At 37.7% G+C, this 21,037-nt stretch overlaps 1 protein-coding gene across 2 annotated transcripts; it reads right to left on the bottom strand.

The window, feature by feature from the left end:
* Positions 1–1,423: 1,423 nt before the first annotated feature.
* Positions 1,424–18,697, bottom strand: slc25a24l (solute carrier family 25 member 24, like). Of its 2 annotated transcripts, XM_086153340.1 has the most exons (11): positions 18,453–18,697; positions 16,750–17,035; positions 16,549–16,675; positions 13,736–13,823; positions 9,247–9,358; positions 7,739–7,897; positions 6,556–6,693; positions 6,360–6,470; positions 3,986–4,153; positions 3,774–3,912; positions 1,424–1,939 (listed from the first exon to the last, which is right to left on the bottom strand). In XM_086153340.1, exons 2-11 carry the CDS (start codon positions 16,870–16,872, stop codon positions 1,752–1,754), a joined length of 1,353 nt encoding a protein of 450 aa, XP_086009466.1. In that variant the 5' UTR covers positions 16,873–17,035; positions 18,453–18,697; the 3' UTR covers positions 1,424–1,751. The 2 variants fall into 2 exon arrangements, with proteins under 2 accessions (XP_086009466.1, XP_086009467.1); XM_086153341.1 differs by lacking the exons at positions 16,549–16,675; positions 16,750–17,035; positions 18,453–18,697 and adding an exon at positions 13,905–14,010 and having other exon boundaries at positions 12,512–13,823.
* Positions 18,698–21,037: the final 2,340 nt, after the last annotated feature.

The following is a 21,037-nucleotide window of genomic DNA, read 5'->3' as shown; positions in this document are numbered from 1 at the left end:
AGCAAAGTTTTGGAATCTCCATAGATGCTAACCGCTACAGTCCTGAAGGTCGGGGCTAATGTCGACAAACAACAACAATATCCTATATTGTTATCAATAGAGGACGAGCCAGGTGTGCAGAAAAGCACAATTAATATAGAATAGATTTTATTCAAGATTCAAACCGTGTACGTCCACTCGGGAAATGTGTGTCCCTTCTAACATTACTGTCCACAGTCCATCCAGATACATGGGATAAATAAATCATATGTCATAAATAAGTCATTTGCAAGTTGTGCAGGGAAGGTAAAGAAACGGGTTGATATGGGTGGCGAAAAGTGTCAGGTGTCCTATGATAGATGAGATGATGACGTGAGATTTACTTTACCGATCCCATGCTTGGGCACTTGTTTCGCAGCAGCGGCTAGACATACAAGGACAAGACAAGCTAAAAATACATGTAAAAAAGAAATAAGTAAGGACTTAGAAGTGTAATCTAAAAACAAAATACGTCTCTCATATTTACCAGTATACAGGAATAAATAATGTGCAAAGAGGAGCTGCTCCGCTATCTATCTAACATGAGATAGAGGGGATGGTCAGGGTTGTCCATGATAGACAATAGTTTCTTAAGCATCCTCCTTTCCAGAAGACTTATCAACCAGAATGAAAGGAAAGGTAGACAAGACAGTGGTGATAAGTGATGCTGTATGTTCTCGAAACAGTGACAATGACCAAAAGACAGGAGTGATGATCCCTGAAGGGAAAAGTCCAAAGGAAAAGAAGATGAAGTAATTGTGCAGACAGTGCAGTGCAACTGTCACCATACACAGATATGTAAACCTTATTAGAAAATGTAAACAGTGTTGGTAGATGTGCATGCTATTGCTGTCGAGTGCAGCTTTGAGTGAAATGATAAATCCCACAACGGGGAAATTCAATTGCCACCGCAGCATTGCAGGATAGAAAAGTGTCCAAAAGATAAGAATAGCAAATGTATGCAAATTTGGGATAGAGATACAAATGAACAAAGACTATGTAAAATCGATACAATAGAATGCAAAATATGAAAAGAATTAGAAGAGATGCCTTGCGCTATTGAATCAAAAGCATGATCTTGTGAAAGGGGGGGCCATTTTAAGGATAGCGACTACAAGAAATAGAGTGACATGAAATGAAATGTACATTTAGTTCTTTTTGTGAGGCAGTTTGGAAAGAAACAATCTGTTATGTAATTAAGTCATCTCCACTGATGACATCATAGGGGTATTTAACCATGGTCTGTATTTTACACAACTGAGGGTGTGTGGAAAGGCTATTTACCATTGTCTATTTTTGTAATACTCACATTTCAAAGTCACTTGCATTTAGCATTGTTTAATAATACATGGAAAAGAGAACACATAAGCCCTGTAATTGAATATGATTTTATTATACAGCACCACTCGGCTATAAACACATTTTCACAGCTTAATTAATATTGCAATCGGTCACATTTCAATTTCAAATAAGTTACGCCATGCAGTGAGGTAGAAATCAAACTGATAAAATAAATAGCATGAAATTTAAAAGGATTGATTTGAAATATCAATGGTGAATCAGTCTAGCAGCTCTGACATAAGCATCGTTGAATCAAAATGTACTTTCAGTACACAAGTCTGTTTTTAAGACATGTAACATCACAAAGAGTTCATTGTCGATGTCGATCTTTTGTTCCCAATCACATCTCCAATCGTTTTTCAAGAACCAATTCAACACAACACAACAACTGTTCAGGACTCCATTGAAGAAAACACATTTTCAAATGTTTTAGTTAAAGTGTAGTTAATCAGGGCACAAGGAACAGCCCTGACAAAGCTTGCTCCCATTCCATTATAATATCCACGGATGCCATGTTTTTCATATATCCCGCCAAGCTGTTGTAGCACACCTGACGTGATGGGTGAATCTGAGCCAAAAGCTGAAAAACAAGACAACCCTTGATCAAAATGCGATCCGAGAATAATGAAGTTTGAACGACTACACATGAAACAATTTCTGGCTAGTTACCCTCACCATGACCTTGGTTGTAAGACAAGAAGAGCTCCCTGCTCCGTGAAGCTACATATCACGCTTGCATTCTTAATGGAGTTTGGACTAGCATTTTTTTTTGTAGTAATTTTTCCCGATTGTCTTGCACTTTAATAATAAGCAGGAATTCATTTAATCAACATATCCTGCACAGGGGCCAGAGACAATCCCAGCAGCCATTGGGCGAGCGATAGACAATTTGGAATTGTTGAGTAAACCTAATACAAGGGCTTGATCGGTGGTTTGAATCCTTAGAGAACCCTAGAAGGCACAGGGAGAACGTTATCTACACACAAAACCCCTCCGTCACAAGAACTTATTTGCTGTGAGCTGTCGGTGCTAACCCCTGCAACACTGGGAATTAAAAAAAAAGCATTTTTAAAGCAACTATTGGATTATTTTTCCCAAGTAAGCAGGTGTTTTTCACAGTTATGTCTCCCAAATGAGGCTTGCGCATGATATACACACGTAATTAGTCGTGTTTGCATTGTTATTAAATTACTTTTTTAAATTACTGCTATCACGTTTCTTTTTTTTTCTTGCAGCTGCACCTTAGTATGACTGTCACTTTAAAAGCAAATCTAAAGGAAATTGCACTGTAACTACAACTCCCTCAGAATTCTTGTCAAATCTGGGCTTGAATTTCTTCACTTGAAGACATTTCACTACTCGTCCGAGAGGCTTTTTCACTTCTGATGACAATTGGGGAGTTTCTAAATATAACTGTCAGGTTTTCAGACGGCTCTAGGTTAAGGTGACTTGTGTAAATTAAAGAGTTGATCTGCAGAAACTAGGTGTAAGGGGGGCTGTTATGCTAATGAATTAGCATTATCATTAGCATAACATAACAAGGGGGGGTTGATCTGGATGACTGAGAACCTCAACAGACATAACTACGTAAGCATAACTCGTCGTTGTTTTCCGTGAGCAATTATTTTCAATTTTTTTGTACTTTTGCACCCTTAAGAGTAACACTATTTCAATGCTCTGTATGTGTGTATGTATGTCTGTATGGCAGTGTTGACAATAAAGTTAACTTTGGCTATGACTTGATTCAGGCAGACGATTGCTACATGCTAAGATTAATTTTGCTAAGCATCTTCTATCCATAGCAATCATGGCGAATAGGGATGGTTAGGGCGGGTTTCTTCCCATAATTCAAAAATATGCAGAAGAACCTAAGTCGTTGCATGTCTCGGTAGGTGGCGGCTGATTTGGCTTAAGATAAGATAATATCTTATTGATCGCCAAAAGGGAAATTCTTTTGTCACAGCAGTGCAACAGTGACTTGTCACTTAACATAATTTAATAACTTGTCACTTTAAAAATCAAACCTAACCTTATCTACCTCAGCATAACTCGTCATTTTTCGTTTTTCTCTGACAGATTATTGTTAATTTTTTGTACTTGGGTCTGAGAGTAACCCTATTTCAATGCTCTGTATGTGTGAATGTATAGCAATATTACAATAAAGTTGACCCTGACTTTGACTGATAACAATAGATATGAAAATAAATATGTAAATATAAATAAACAAGACAATTGAAAGGAAGGAGAACAACAAGGATTAAAATAGAAGCTTCGCATGTTCCCTGCCTCTCGCCCAATGACAGCTGGAATACACTCAAATGCAGGATAAGCATTATAGATAATAAATGAATGCTGAATACGCTTAAAATTTTGCAAGAGTAATTTAATTACATCACACTGGAAGCTTCGGGTACCTCGAGCTTGCTGGTGAGTTCGAATTACTGCCAGCGGGTAACTGGTCACCTGCCCAGAGGCGAATGCGACGAAACTGAAGAAAAACAATTTGGCGTCGCTGTTGTAGGCCGGATCACTCTTCGCCCAATTCATGACGGACTGCAATCACAGAATGACGGATTTAGAAATCCCTCGGTTGATGAATTATCCTTCGACGGATACGCCGTCTCACCTGATGGACGGCGCATTCCACACCCGCGTAAGGGATCATACAGAGGACGCTAGGCTTGAATCCCCTGTAAAATGAGGACAAAGACTCGTCTCTGTAAATAGACCTGGCACACGCCAGCACGCCGTGATAGGTGGCGGCTTGCTGCAGGTTGAGCCTCACCTTCAACACCTAGAGGGAAGATAAAAACACAGGTCATGCCAGAAGTGAAACGGCAATTCACTAGAAAATATCACAACTTCCTGTTCTCGGTTTACGTCTAATTTCTGGGTGAGATTTCCCTGTTTTGCAACCAGGAAAACCTCCAAAGATGCACATATCTAACATGTCTGTGTTGTGGCAACTGGACTTGAATTTCTTCATTTGAAGCCCTTTTTTTCCAGAGGCTTCTTCCGTTCATTAGAATGAATATAACTGCTAGTTTCTGCTCATCAACTCTTCCATTTACATAACAAGCAACCATTCAGTTGTAATAAATGTGAAGTGAAACCAAAATATAATATGGATTGATTTTTCTGTTCCCATTAATATTAATTGCGGCAGGAGATGTGGAGAGAGAATGAAATCAAAATGTAAATTATCAATGGACGGTCATGGAAATGGTTATTTTTCTGTAAGGCATATAAGAATACAACAGAAGATGTTAAAAAAAAAAAATTAAAAATCAAAATTTTAAAATGGATTGGCTTTTGAATTTTCCAGTGAATAGACAGTAAATTAATTTTTTTCAGCTGTAATAGCAGAAGAAAAAGCCTGACTAGCTATGATAACAAGTGAGATGTTCTCCTCTGACTTTGCATATTTGCACAAAAAAAAGGAAAAGAAAATTGCAAAATAAATGTATTTTGACAATATTCGGTAAAAGCCATCAGCACACATTTACGAAGGAGCCCGAACGACCATCAGCAAAATCTAACAGATGTATTTGGTGAGTTTTAACTGTTTTAAGAATAAGAATAAGAATAAGAATAAAAATAAGAATAAGAATAAGAATAAGAATAAGAATAAGAATAAGAATAAGAATAAGAATAAGAATAAGAATAAGAACAACTATATTTATCCCGAAGGAAATTGTTGTGCCAGAGTTTCAAGTAAAACATAACAATAATAAATAATAGTAGGAAATTGTATAAACAGTATAAAAAAAAGGGGGGGGGGGGGGATAAGAAATACAAATAAAACTATAAAGTGTCAAAGTAACAAGTCAAGGCTATAAAGTGTCTTAAGGTCTTAAGAACAAAGATTTTGAGATTCCCTGCGGCTGAAGGGAGAAGTATTAAAAAGTTAACTTTAAACTTTTTAGGAACACCAGGCTATGACAGACCGCAACTGTTGCATCGCCTGTGCTGCTACACGTCGATACATAGTAGAAGAACCGTCTCTGACGTGCAGCATCAAGTGAAGAAATTCAAGTCCAGTTGCCACGACAAGAAGATCCCGACAAAAATACAATCATCGAACCCATCCTGGCGATGAGCTGAAAGAGGTCAGAAAAGGAGGCGAGAAGGGCTGATGGTAAGCTTCGGGAAGCCCACAAAGGTCAACGTGATTATGGAGTGTATTTCCACCGCGCATGACACATTTAAGCAGCAGGATCCATCGTTTTTGAATTCTTTTAATTGATTTTTCGGTCTAAACAAGGGCAATCCAGATACCGCCAGGTTCTCCTTTTACGGCTGCAACCCGCACACCGGCGCTCCCATTCTTGCGGTCATACGATCCGTCCGACGACGTGCAAACACGCAGGGCGGCGTTGCAGAGAGGCTCAGACAATTATTGCGTGCTCCCAACCCCCCCCCCCCCTCCCGGAAATACGATATTCCACACAGCAGTCATTGCTCGGTCATGGCATTACATCTGATGTTATGTAAGTTTATTTGGCATGAGAATCTTGAGCGACTTGCGTGTCATTGCTGGCATTGGGGTTGAACATTTGGAATTGTGCAGCTGAGTCTCGGTGGTGTTTACCCAGAGAACACACACCAAGCCTGCTCCGTAGATGCTATTTCCCTAATTATTTACTATTTTGGCACGTTCCAATAAGCCTTAAATCCAGGCGCTTTAATATTTCCTTCACCCAAAATGTCCCCAAGGCTTTAAATAAGGGCTTACCATCTGCATCATGACTACGAATTATGTAAATAACAACGCACCATGTGAACAACTTGTCTGTCTATTTATTTTTATTTTTATATCAAACCTGTACATGCTCAGAGCCAGAATTTCACTGTGCCTGCACAATGACAATTAAAAATCTTGATTCATGGAAACCCAAATGACTCCATCAAATAGCTCATTATAATTATTTTACTTTGCAAGGGCAGCTATTACGGTGAAATAAATGGCATTGTGTGAGTTTTGTGGCGGTCTCCGCTACCTCCAAAGGGTAGAAGACAGCGTGAGCTATGGCCCCGGAGACGCAACCCAAGCTGAACCTCTGCCGTACCGTCAGGGTCTCCTGGGTTCTGTTTAGCGTGCAAAGCTTCATCTGCGCAGAGCAGAGACGGTAATTAGAAAGGGGAAACTCTTTGTTTATTATTTACACCGGGTGGAGAGGGGCTATTCTTCCCCACCTGGGCGTAGATGAGGCACTGCAGGGTCGACTGGGGAGTTCCCTTCAGCACGTTGACGGCGTTGCCTTGCCACATGGACCGCAGACCAGCTGTCCTAATCCCGTGGAAGCCTTGAGAGAAGGCATTGGATCCGTGAACCTATAAAGTCGGCGGCAAGTGATTATTTTTTATTTTATTTTATTTTATTTTATTTTATTTTATTTTATTTCATTTTAATTTAATTTTATTTCATTTCATTTCATTTCATTTCATTTCATTTTAATTTAATTTAATTTAATTTAATTTAATTTAATTTAATTTAATTTAATTTAATTTAATTTAATTTTATTTTATCCTTGGTGTCACTCCACTTGTGTCATGTTTATTTGTGTCATTGCTGTTGTCGCTCTGTTTCTAGTCTTATCCTTGTTGTTCACACTTCTGTCTATTTATTAAGACAGAATTTATTTCTGTCTATTTATTTAGTGGATGTCTTTTGGTATCATTTAATTGTCTCTCTTATTTATATTTATTTTCATATTTATTGATACTGTCATTGTGGCACTGTTGTGACAAAAAAAATAAAAATCTTATCTTATTTAAGATCGCATGCATTCAGTTGTAACAAATGTGAAGTGAAACCATAATATAAATGGATTGATTTTTCTGTTCCCATAAATATTTATTGCAGCAGGAGGTGGAGAGAGAGAGTGAAATAAAAATGTAAATTATTAATGGACAGTAATAGAAATGTGTATTTTTCTGGGTGCGTGCTCAAAAAAAAAAACAGTAGTGCATACAAGAATACAACAGAAGATGCTAAAAAAAAATAAAAATCTAAATTTTAAAATGGATATTTTCCAGTGAATACACAGAAAATAGATTTTATATCAACTGTAATAGCAGAAGAAAAAGTCTAAATAGCTCTGATAACAAGAAATGTTCTCTGTTTTTCTCTTGCTCTGAAAAAAGGAAAACATTTTTTTTGAAATAAATCTATTTTTACAATATTTTGTTGAACCCAGCAGTTTCACATTGCCTGAGGAGCTCAAACAACCATCAGCGAAATCTAACAGATATTAGGATTCAATGAAATATTTTAACATTTACATAATTGTCATTTAATATAATGTTTACATATTATGAACTGCTGCATTAGCTCTGGTTCTTTACATCTTTACATCGTAGAAGAAGCGACGCTGACCTGCAGCTGGGTCTTCAGGCGGTCGATGGGGGCCGTCACGGTTCGAGACACGGCGTCGGCCAGACCGGCGGAGAGGACGAACGTCCTCCACGCGCCGAAAGCGGACGCCTCCTCCGGGAACTCGATGGGCAAAGCACGACTTTCGCCCACGTCGAAAACCTGCACGGGATGAATCATATCCATCAGTCGTGTCTTTTTGACTTTTCCGCGCTCTCATCTTTCTGACGTACCAAAAAAGCCACTTTTTCTTTTCCTTTCGGCTTTTCCCTTCGGGGATCGTCACAACGGATCAACGTTCTCCATCTAATCCTATTCTTATGTACATAAATCTTCTTTTTGGTCTTCCTCTAGACCAGGGGTGTCAAACGTTCGGCCCGCGGGTCAGTACCGGTCCGCCAAGGGGGTCCAATCCGGCCCGTGGAATATATTTGAATTAAAAAATAAAATTAAAAAAAAAAAAAAATTGAATTAAAAAAAAAATGTTGAATAAGAAATACACAAAAATTGAGCTACTTCTTTTAAATAAAAATGCAGTTTATATATTGTCTTCTAGGGATGTACTGTTATAGTCAATGTTAGCAACATGGCACAACACGATGTGACTCAGAACTTACGCCAGATGGCAGCAAAGTGGATTCCAGGTCTGTAAGTAACATTTTTATTTATTGTTAGAAATTTCCCTGCTTTTCTGTCAGCCCAGAAACCCTCATCAGCAAGATGGCGTTGTCAAAAAAGGGAAAAGTGGGCATGGAGTGTAGGGTTTTCCAAGAAAAATGGACCAAAAATACAACAAAATGCACAGAGAACTGAGGAAACAGAACTGAGGCATAGTGTTGTTGAAATTGCATTTACTTTGCTTCATGAATCTCATGTTGTTCGTTATGTATTTTTTAAGAGGAACTGTTCATTACATAGAAAGATTTTTTATCATTTACCTGTTCTCCTTTACACTAAAGCAAAGAAAAAATTTGGACTTTGTGTTACTTCTTGGTAATGACGCTAGGATTTTACAGGTCATGCACTTTTTACATCAAGTTAAGCCAAAATGAGTTTGACCCCTTTGGCCCATGTCATTTTTCACCAACTCCTGATTCAACATATGGCTCAGATTTTTTTGTGCGTTATGAAAAATTTGAAAAAATGACTGGTGATTATTATCATTATCATTAAAAAGGCTTTTGAGTGTCATAAGTTGTATTCTAGCAGCACTAATGATATAAACACAGCATAAACATCAAATGAACTGCCTTGCATTTGTGTTTTTTTTTTTTCTTTATTTTTCTGCTCTAGACCTCCAATTTATCATCAACGCAATTCTAAAATTCAAAAACCTGAATGGAAATGCGTGAACAAAAAATGTTCACGTCAACACGCTAGAGGTGAAACGGCGGTATGAAGATGTCTGAACCAGAAAATTAGCGATTCAAAGAAATGGTTAAGGGTCCGAATTTGCTGATGTCTTGTATTTCACATGCAAAACAAGGCGAAATGACGCTGCAGGCTCTCACCAGGCCGTGTTTCCATGACGACACCAGCTCTCCGATGTTGTCCGCAGGGTTGAGAATAATATGATGCAGGAATTCTTCCCAGTCCACCGTCATTGAATCGTCTTTATCCATACTGTTAGCAAACACGAGAGCAGCGGCTGAGCCTCCTCGCTATTTTTATTAGTTTTTTTTAATCATCACAAAATGAAGGTTTTCAAACACGCGTGCGTGTTTTGTAAGCAAACGCAGTGAATCTGTGACACCGGAGCACCCTTTCAAATGTCACCGGGACAGGAGAATAGTGTAGCCAAAGATAAAATTCGGCTGCTCGGCATCCAAGACAGAAAAAAGTTAACCAATCAACTTTATTACAATAAACTTCATTATTATCATTATTATAAGCAGTAGAAGATTGATGGATATCATTATAACAATAATAATAATTATTATTATTATCATTATAAGCAGTAGAAGTTGAATTGTCATTATAATTATCATTAAATAAAATAATTATATAATATAATTATTACTATAATGAGTATTATAATAATAATATTATTGTAATAATGGATAATAATAATAATAATAATAATAATTTGTCTTCTACTGGTTGTAATGATAGGAATGATAATAATGTTAATGATATTATATTAATTACTATTATCATTATTATTTTTTATTATTGTTATCATTATTATTATTATTATTATTATTATTATAAGCAGAAGAAGATGGATTATTATGATTATAATTTTTACAAGCAGTAGACGATGGATGGATATTATTATTATTATTGTAAAAGGCAGTAGAAGATGAATTATAATAATTATCATTATTATCATTATTATTATCATTATTATTATAAGCAGTAGAAGATGGATATCATCATTATTATAAGCAGTAGAAGATGGATATTATTATTATTATTATTATTATGAAGTCTAATTAGAACAGGGGTGAGGGTTTGCTCAGTAAATTTGAAGATTGAATTAGCCTTTTGTCAGTATCTACATTCATTCATTTTTTTTTTTTATCTGTACTGTTCATCCTGCAGCTGGGGGGGCACTAATATACAGCCATTCACTCGTTCATTCACACATCATTTTGAGTCTCCCAAAATTTGGTACCGGTCCTTAAAGAAAATCATTCTTCCGAAATAAAAGCCATGTATTTTTTTTTCCTATTGTCATCCCTGATGTTGTCATTGTTGCTGTTGTCTACTTAACTGGTGTCCATTTATTTGTGGATTTTTTTTTCTTTGGTCTTGCTATATCCTGTCTTCTTCCTTTCTTTTCATATATTTCCTTTTTTTGTACATTATAACTGTTACACTGCTGATGTAACGTCTGAGTCAGACAAAATAGAAGGTGATAGAGCCCCGACTAAAACCTCAGCACCATAGCTAGCAATCATGACAGCTGGTAAAAAAAGGTACAAAAAGGTTGGGGGGGCACTGATTTAGAGACATTCAAACCAGGTATTTATATAACTGTATTTCTATGAATGTTAGATATTTTCTGGGGGATTTACAACATATCTATACATTGTCATGTTCTTAAAGTAACTACTTAAGCTGATTTTTTGATCATTTCCAATCAGCTCATTTTTCAACATATGGCTCAGTTTTTGGCGTTTCCTGAAGATATGCATGCATACGGCTATATAAATATACACGCATAGGATTCATATTTACGCATGCGTTATGTTATGACATCGACGTGCAGTGAGGTTCGCGGCTGGTGAGGCACCGACTTCATCAAAATCAGATTTACGAGTCGCAAGGATCACCAGCGCCCCCTACCATGAGGCAGGGGAACTGCGTGCCTCACTTAGTGGCTCCTGGCAGCTGTTTTATGATCCCTCAGCACAAGAAACTAGTAACACATGTACAGCTGCTGACATATAAACACTGTTCATTGTAAATGTAGTCCATATAGCAAAAGTGTTTAAACATTTTAGTAACGACATACAGAGAGAAAGCATGCCAGCCATCATTGCGCAATCTACGTTGAAGCGCAACAGTCGGCAGCATCATCTTCACAGTAAATGTGAAAATCTAGTAATTTTGAATAAAAAACAATTTAAAAGTTAAATTAAAAATACCTTCCTCTGATAAACTCATTCCTGATACTATCCATCCTGGTCACTTCCAAAGAGAACCTTAGCATCTTCACCTCTGCAACCTCTAGTTCTGCCTCCTGTCTTTAGGTCATTGTAACTGTTTCTAGGCCATACAGCATGACAGGTCCCACAACTGTCTTGTACACCTTTCTTTTTATTCTGGCCGATAGTCTTCCATCACATAGTACCCCTGACTCTTTTCTCCACCCATTCCAACCTGCTTGGACCCGTCTCTTCACCTCTTTTCCACACTCTCCGTTGCTCTGGACTGTTGACCCCAAGTACCTGAAATCCTCCAACTTCTTGATCTCAACTCCCTGTAGCCTCACCGTTCCACCCGAGTCCCTCTCATTCACACACCTATACTCTGTCTTGCTGCAACTAACTTTCATTCCTCTCCTTTCCAGCTCATACCTCCACGCCTCTAGATTTTCCTCAACCTCTCCTTTGCTCTCACTACAGATCACAATGTCATCTTCAAACATCACGGTCCATGGAGATTACTATCTAACCTCTTCTGTCAGCCTGTCCATCACCACTGCAAACAAGAAGGGGCTCAGAGCTGATCCCTGATGGAGTCCCACCTCCACCTTGAACTTCTCTGTTACCCCCACAGCACACCGAACCACTATCTCACAGCTAGCATACATGTCCTGCACCATCTAACATACTTCTCTGCCACTCCAGATTTCCTCATACAATACCAGAGTTCCTCTCTTGGCACCCTGTCATATGCTTTTACTAGGTCTACAAAAACACAATGTAGCTCCCTCTGGCCTTCTTTGTACTTCTCTATTCACATTCTCAAAGCAAATACTGCATCTGTGGTACTCTTTCTAGGCATGAAGCCATACTGCTGTTCACAAACGCTGACTTCTGGTCTCAGTCTAGTTAATTGAAGCTGACAGCTGCTATCTCTAAATTTCGTTGCACTCTGCGTTACCACAATAAAAGTCCTGAATCCTTGAATGAGCACTTGATTCAGCATATGTCTACTGCAAATGCATGCATACAACCATCCATATAATACAGAATTATGTAGGCAACATGATATGATCATGGCATAGTTCATTCATTCATTTATGTATTATCAGGATCACAGCAAATCATTCATTCTCTCGCATGGTAAAGTTATATTTTGAAATCTTTATGAGTTCTTTTTTACCGTAAGTCTTCATCCATTGGAAAATCAACCATTAGCACATTTATCGAATTTTGCCTTGGGTGTCGAGCAGCCTTCATCTGAAAACTAAGCAACGGCGGCGTCTGTGGAAAACACCGGGAATCCAGCTGGAATATGTAATCAAAACATCTGAGGAAAATAAACTGAAACATCCATTATGGCAGTGTTTCCCAACCACTTTCATTATGTGGACAAATGCCCACTTTCACCTGATTGGTCCAAAAATGGTCCAAAAAAATGCCACTAGATGGCAACAGGTAGTGAATGATCAATATTTAAAAAGAAAAAGTACTCAATCAGAAGAACATTCTGAGCCAGATGAAGGGCCAAGTATTAGTAGTGGTCAGAAGAATTTTTTCTAATTTTTATTCGTGTTTTTGTTCATTTTTTAATCTTTTTATCTTTTTTTCTACCTCTGTTGTTGTCATTTCAATCTTCATCCTGTTTGTTTTTACCCTTGTTGTCATTCTACTATCTGCTCTTATCCTTGCTATTGTCTTCATCCTTTTAATTGTCTCTTTTATTTATATTTCTCTTCACTTTTATTGATATTGTTATTTTTGTGTTACTGTGACGAACAAATTTCCCCTATTGGGATCAATAAATCGTATCGTATCGAATCATATCGTATCCTATCCTATCCTATCCTATCCTATCCTATCCTATCCTATCCTATCTTGGTGTCACTCTATACCATCTTGTTTATTTTTGTCATTGTTATTATCACTCTGTTTCTATTTTTAACTTTTTTATTGTTCACTCAGCTATCTATTTTTTGTGTCTGTCTTTTGCTATCTTTTCACTGTTTGTTATTTCTATTTCTTTTTCGTATTTATTAATATTGTCATTGTTGCGCTGCTGTGACAAAAGAAATTTACCCAATAACCCATCTTATCTTATCTTATCTTATCTTATCTTATCTTATCTTATCTTATCTTATCTTATCTTATCTTATCTTATCTTATCTTATCTTATCTTATCTTATTTTTGTCATTGTTATTGCCACTAAACTGGCTGAAAAAAAGTCAGGAAACACTGCATTATGGAATCATGATGCAAATTTGCGTGTCAAATTAAGTTTTCACTGAAATCTAGCCCCCATCTGCGATAAATATAAACGAAAAAACATTTTTCGGCCCGGCAACTTCGGCGACATTTATTGAATCAGTACGAGATAGTTTGCACAAAATAAAAAATGAATCTTACATTTGTATAATTTTTTTTGCACCCTGCTTTGATATGGCCACTCCTAACTCCTTAAACAAACATATGATGTCCTCCTGGTCAATCACGCCTGATCAGAAAAGAGACGCATATTAGACTGTGTGTGATCATGTTTATGGGATGTATGAGCTGCTGCAGGGCAAAGGCTCACTTGTCTGTTCAATGCAGTGACGTGCGGTGAGGTTCGTGGCTGGCGAGGCATTGACTCACGAGCGCCCTCTACCATGAGGCAGGGGAACCGCGTGCCTCACTTGGTGGCTCTTCGCAGCTGTTTTATGATCAAGAAACTCGTAACACACACATTCAGTTGTTTACAAAAAACGCTGTACATTGGAAATGTATTTCATGTCGCAAAAGTGTTTCAACATTTTAATAGCGACGTAACGGAGACAGCAATACTGTGTAAGTGCAAAGCAAGCCAGCAATCAGACGTCAGTGAGGCTCAACAGTCGGCAGCCTCGCCACATGTCTTTAGAGAGTTAATGTGAAAATCCAGCCTTTTTGAATAATAAAGACTCTAAAAGGTAAATGAAAAATCCCTGTCTAGTGCAAATCACTGATAAATATAAACATTAAATTATTATCTTTTCTTTTCAAGATTGCCAAGTGAGGCACGGCCTCTCCTGCCTCCCCTGACGGCACGTCACTGGTGCAATGTGTCATCAATAAATACATGATTATTCTTTTTTTCCCTTTTAAAAATATCAATATTAAGGGATTTTATAGGGAACAAATCTTTAATTTACATTCGTTGACCATCAGGGCCTCTCCCTCTTGAAATATTTACATACATGTGACAAAATAGTGGAAGTAAAGGTAGTCAATATTCCACATACAGTAGCCCCTTAAGATACGAATCACTTTTCATAGGAATTTTTTAAGATACAACGCGCAATTCGAGCACATTTTATCCTTGAAATACGAAAAAAATCTCATGATACAAATATGAGAACAAGAAAAATTAAAATTCGAAATTCGCAAGGTATGCGCTGAACTCGAATTCGCTTGATGATTGCTTCCGGATTGGCGCTGCTCGCCGGTCTCACCTTGAAAAACGCCTGATCCAGAAATCCCTCAACCACTTTGTCCGGGTAGTCAGTACAGTACACATATCTGGTGTGGCGTTCCTATCTCTTGTGTGGCATCTTTGTGCTTATTTTGTGCATTTTTTTGAATACTCATCAAGGGCCATAAGGAAGCAAGTGGTGAACCCAGGAAGAAGACGCTTTCTATTAAAATAAAGCACAAATGTGGTGTTTGTGTGATCAGAAAATGAGCATAATGGCAATGCATCCACCATATGTACCATCTTAAAGTAAAGGGAATCTGTAAAGGCTATGAAGTGCGTTACTTTTATGTCGCAAAAATGGACATCTATACACAACCACATGGAAAAATTGCTTCTGATGTGGGTGTTGGAGAAGGACCATCTTCTTCTACTTCTCCTTTGGGCTTTCAGGGGTCTCCACAGCCAATCAACCTTCTCCATCTAACCCTAGTCTCTGTATCCTCCTCTCTCACAACCACTAACTCCATGTCCTCTCTCACTTTGTCCATAAATCTTCTCTTTGGTCCAATTTTAGCACCTTCTCTCCAAAACATCTACCATGTGCCGTCCCTCTGATGGACTCATTCCTGATCCTATCCGTCCTCGTCACTCCCAAACATCAGCATCTTTATCTCTGCGACCTCCAGCTCTGCTTCCTGTCTTTCAGTCATTGTTGCTGTTTCTAGAACAGCGGTGTCAAACTCATTTTGGTCCTAATTTGATGTCATTGGGGCCGCAAAATCATACCACAAGTAACTAGAAGACACTAAGTCCAATTTTTTTCCTCTGTTTTAGTGTAAAAGAGAACAGGTAAATTTTTCCTAAAGTGTTCCTTTTAAAAAATACACGACAAACAACCTGAGATTCTTGAAGAAAAGTAGGCACAATTTCAACAGCACTATGTCTCGGTTCCGTCTTCTCAGCTCTCTGTGCATTTTTTTTTGTATTTTCGGCCATAATGGCACCGAAACTTGCTGTATCCACACCAAGCATACAGGTTTCTTATCAACCTCAAGGAACAAATAAAAAGTGGTCCTGTTTTCCTGAAAAACCCTCCACTCCATGTTCTCTTTTTTTGACAACAACATCTTGCTGATGAGGGTGAAATGTAGGTGAATAAGAAAACGCTATTTATAGACCCAGAAGCCGCATTGCTGCCATCTGCTGTACGTTCTTATTTTAAATAAGTAGTTCATGATTTTTAAGTTTCTTTTTTTTCAAATTGGAGATTTATTCGATGGGTTGGCTTGGACCCCCTGGCGGGCCGCTAACAGCCCGCAGGCCGTACGTTTGACACCCCTGGTTTAGAACATACAGCATGGCTGGTCTCACAACTGTCTTGAACACCTTTCTTTTCATTCTGGCTGATATTCTTCCATCTCAAAGCACCCCTGACACTTTTCTCCAACCCATTCCAACCCGCTTGAACCTGTTTCTTCACCTCTTTTCCACACCCTCCTACGCTCTGGACCGTTCACCCCAAGTACTTAACACAGAGACTCATAAGTGAGAACGCGTGCTTTATTTATTGTGACTTAAATAATCATTTTGATGTCCCTTACATTGTTAATATCAGTCTTTTTTTTTTTTTTTTTTCCGGATTAATATTTTGTGAGTTTTGGGGGCGACGTCGGAACAAATTCTTTTTTTTTTTTTTTTTTGTTATTTAGATCTGAAAAAATTTGGAAACGAATTAAATCGGTATCTTAAGGGAGCACTGTACGCACTGTCAGATAAATAGACTCACCGCACTTGTTCTTGTCAAGGTCGTGAAAGTGAATCTTCCATTTCCTCTCTCTGTCCGTCATGTAGCTGCGGAACTCCTCGTAGTCCAGCAGCCCGTCTTCGTCCTTGTCGTAAGCGTGGATGATGCTCTGGGAACGTCACAATCGGAGCGTTTGTTGACAATAAATCGCGTTCACGTCGGAGGAGGGGGGGAGCGCGTTACCTGGGCCTTTCCGTCCGCTGAGAAGATCCCGTGCTTAGTCATTTCACGGTGCAGCTCTGCCAGCGAGACGAAACCGTCCCGGTTCTCGTCCAGTTTGGAGAATAAATCCCGGAACGGATCCATCCCGGGCACAGAGACGGAAACTCAGGAGAAATCGTCGGGGTGGTTATGATGGTCATCAGAGGTCATGTCACTGCGGTCCTTCCTTCCCGGACGCTGACTCATGGAGGACTGTCTCTGCAGCGGCAGCAGGGCGTTCAGATCCTGCACAGGACAGCAGGCGGCGCTGTGGTAGAAGGAGAGGTGTCACGAGAAACCTGCAGCCTTCACACAGTGAGTGAATCCATTTTAACAGCTTGGTTTGTTTGGTATGCAACCAAATTTGTTTATTTTCTTATCCGTTTTTACATGTCGACATTTTTATTTAGGATCGTCTCATCGGTTTGGTTTTGAAAAATTCCCGACTGACAGCGATAATGACGTATAAGAAGAAGAAAAAAAAGGACTCAGTGGGAAACAGGAAACAGAAAAAAAGATGAAAAATACAAAAAAAAAAAAAATACAAAAAAAAAACAGGCAACTTGAAAGAAAATGGCTTTATCACAAGACATTTCTTTTTTACGAACAAAATACTTTTGAGTGGGAAAATTGCCTGGATGTGAATGAGGGAGTGGATGGTTACCTGTCAAAGCAAAGCCCTTTATTTTTTTTCTTCTGATCTTTACCGTTTTTTTAATTTTATTTTCTCATTCGCTGTTTTATTCTTTATCTTCATATGAAGTTCTACTTTGATTTTTCCCCACTACTTTGTGAGCTGCTAACAAGAAAAAGCAGTTTCCCCCTTGGGGATCAATGAAGTATTCTGATTCTGATGATATTCAGGTCACTTCTGCACTCAGAAATTTGGTGAAAATGTTCAAAAAAATGAAGGAAAAAGGGGAGACAGAAAATTTAACAAACCAAATTGATATCATACCAAATCCAAATGATATTCATTTTCAAATTCCAGGATGTAAAGAATAACACTGTCATTTTCTGGACTATAAAGCGCACCTGAATATAAGCCGCACCGGCTTATAAAAATAACTATAAATAATGTGTGGTCACATGGCAATAACATTTACTCATTTGTCAAAAGTGTGCGCAATCGCCAAATGCTATGACTGAAATTAAAAAAAAAAAAAAATTGCATCCATTCATTCATCCATTGGGGAATGGTACAGTAATTTCCGGGACTGAATATAAGCCACATCGGTTAAAAATACAAAATAAATCTATGTGTACATATATAAGCCGCACTTGTCTAGAAGATTAATAATCACTAAGACAAGGAAACGTCCATCCACCCAACTCAAGCTCATCACTATTTTGGTCTTCCTCCTGCGTACTAAAACCAATGAAATAGTCTTTTTTGGCGTCGGAATTGACAACCTCAGAATTTCACGGTCATTTCATCGGTCCGATGTGACGAGGCTAAGAGTTTTGGCGGCGTGAAGCTCGCTAGTCTACCCCCCAAAAAAAGTCCATAAAATAGCAGCATTGCTGTTGTCCATTCATTTCAGCTAGATTGTTGAAAAATGCTTACGGAATACCTTTTTTTTTTTTTTTTTTTAATGTCTGAACGATAAAGCTTTTCTTGAGGGGTGGCGACGCAAAACCCCTGCAAAGGTCAAAGGTGACATGCGGTGACGGGGACACCTCACCTTGGATTCCCCTGACACGCCCACATAGACGCATTGTTCTCCGTTTCCGCGGCGACGACGTCACATTTATAGCTGTCATGACGGGGACTTTCTCTCACCTGGATGATGAGTAAAAGACCCCATTATAGAGAATGACACCCTCAGCATTTGCTTTCTAGAAAAAGCTGCTGGGTTCTAGTTGCTGATGTTAAGCTGAAGAGACTTCAATGGAACTCAATGCCTTTCAAAATAAAACCCAATCTAAATGAAGTATCACGATTTCGAAGGATTTGAATTTATTTATTTATTTATTTATTTATTTATTTATTTATTTATTTATTTATTTACTTACTTATTTACTTATTTACTTATTTACTTATTTATTTACTTATTTATTTGTTTGTTTATTTATTTGTTTATTTATTTATTTATTTTTGTGTTAAATTGCCAATGTTTTTGCTTATTGCAAAATAATCAATTATTATTATTATTGTTGTTGTTGTTGTGTTAAATTGCCGTTGTTTTTGCTTATTGCAAAATAATCAATTATCATTATTATCATTATTATTATTACTATAACAATTGTATTAAAATTTCCTTGATTTTTCTTATTGCAAAATAATCAATTCTTATTTTTATTATTATTATCATTATTATTATTATTGTTGTTGTTGTTATGTTAAAGTACCCTTATTTTTGCTGATTGCAAAATAATCAATTATTATTATTGACATCTTCATTATCTTTTTTTACCTCATAGAAACACACGACCTATGTCTTTTGCCTCATCACGGGATCAAAAATACAAGATAAAATGATAGAATCTAGAGTAGACTAGGGGCGCACTGAAATAAAAAAAAAAAACAAAGTAGAAAGGGGAATAGAATTATATAGATGAACTAAATACCAGCAGTTACATATCCATAGAGAGAGATATATATATATGCATATAGGAGATGGGGTGTATATTATATAGATACACATACATACATATTTAAATATATCCAAGCTTGTTCCATTTAGAGCTTCGGTTTCCCATTTCACAGTTGTGCGGCTAAGTATTATATTGTATTATATTATATTATATTGGATATTATATAATATTTATACACCCTCTTCACGGTATAATTCAGTTTGTTATTTTTAGAGCTTTAGTTTTCCATTTCACCGTTGTATTGCTAAGTATTCTATTCTCCTGGATAATATAAAATATATGCATGTACAGGACTGTCTCAGAAAATTAGAATATTGTGCTAAAGTTCTTTATCTTCTGTAATGCAATAAAAAAAAAAACTTTTTCACGATATTCTAATATTTTGAGATAAGATTTTTGAGTTTTCTTATGATGTAAGCCATAATCAGCAATATTAAAATAATAAAAGGCTTGCAATATTTCAGTTGATTTGTAATGAATCCAGAATTTTTGTTTTTTATCACAATATTCTAATTTTCAGGGACAGTCCTGTGCATAGATAGATAGATAGATAGATAGATAGATAGATAGATAGATAGATAGATAGATAGATAGATAGATAGATAGATAGATAGATAGATAGATAGATAGATAGATCCACACTCTTCACTATGAACTCCAAAGTGTCAGAGCTTGAGTTTTCCATTTCACGGTTGTGCCACTCAGTATTGGACCCATACGGCCTTTAAAATATTTGTGATGTCACGAACGGTGCACGTAGGAAAACTGGCAGCGTTTGGCCGTCATCAGTGAATGTGAAACAGCCTTGCGGAGGGAAAACTCTGCAGAGGCGTCGCTCAGGAATTTGCAACAACAGGAAGAAGACGTTTTTACTGCACAGGGCGTTTCTTTCGCCCGATCCCGTACTTAAATTTAAAAAAAAAGCGATCCATGCTGGAGGGAGGAAGCATGCAATCTTTAGAAGACAGGACACAGTGACTTTGCCACCCAGGAAGGAGTTCTGGTTTTTCATTCATTATCAAAACCGCTTCTTATAAGTGATATAATTATAGATTTAATAGTCATGAGATAAATAACAGTGGTGGATGCCTGGTGAGATGCTGCAATAGGTCAAGCCACGTCCACTGGGAACCTGAGGAACGTGGGAACCACGAGGTTACTGTTTGGACATGAGTGCAGACGGGATGAAGAAGAAGAAGAAAAGTTATGGGATGGAATCATGGAATGTGCCAACTGCAGCATCAGTGGAGGTTAGCTTGGTGCTAACTAGAAGCTTTTTTAAAAACAAAGCTAACATCAGCAAACTAATGCAATGACTGAAAGTGTTGATATAAAACACTGTCTGGCTCTGGAGTTTGGTGTAAAATTACAGCACAGGCCTGTGGAAACACTTTTTTTTTTTGAATAATTATTTAATTACAGCTTAAAAACTAGGGCACCTCCCCTGAATATGAAATTAAGATTAGGAGAGGAGAGGGGGGGAGTGAATTCATGGAAAAGATTACAGTACAAAAATGATTAAAATAAAAAAAAAATCTAAAACCTTTCCTATGTTCTAAAATGAAAAAACAAACAACACACACACACAAAAAAAATGACGAATTGTCTGCGCGCATGCGCCATACAACCTCACTGACATCATCCCATTCCTGTCTCGGCACCGGAAACAGAA

This window comes from Fistularia commersonii, chromosome 10 (assembly GCF_037954325.1).
Source record: "Fistularia commersonii isolate RoL2024-O1a breed Wild chromosome 10, RoL_Fcom_v1.0, whole genome shotgun sequence".
Classification (NCBI taxonomy): domain Eukaryota; kingdom Metazoa; phylum Chordata; class Actinopteri; order Syngnathiformes; family Fistulariidae; genus Fistularia; species Fistularia commersonii.
Note: the sequence above shows the minus strand (reverse complement) of the source record. Positions and strands in the feature narration are given on the sequence as shown.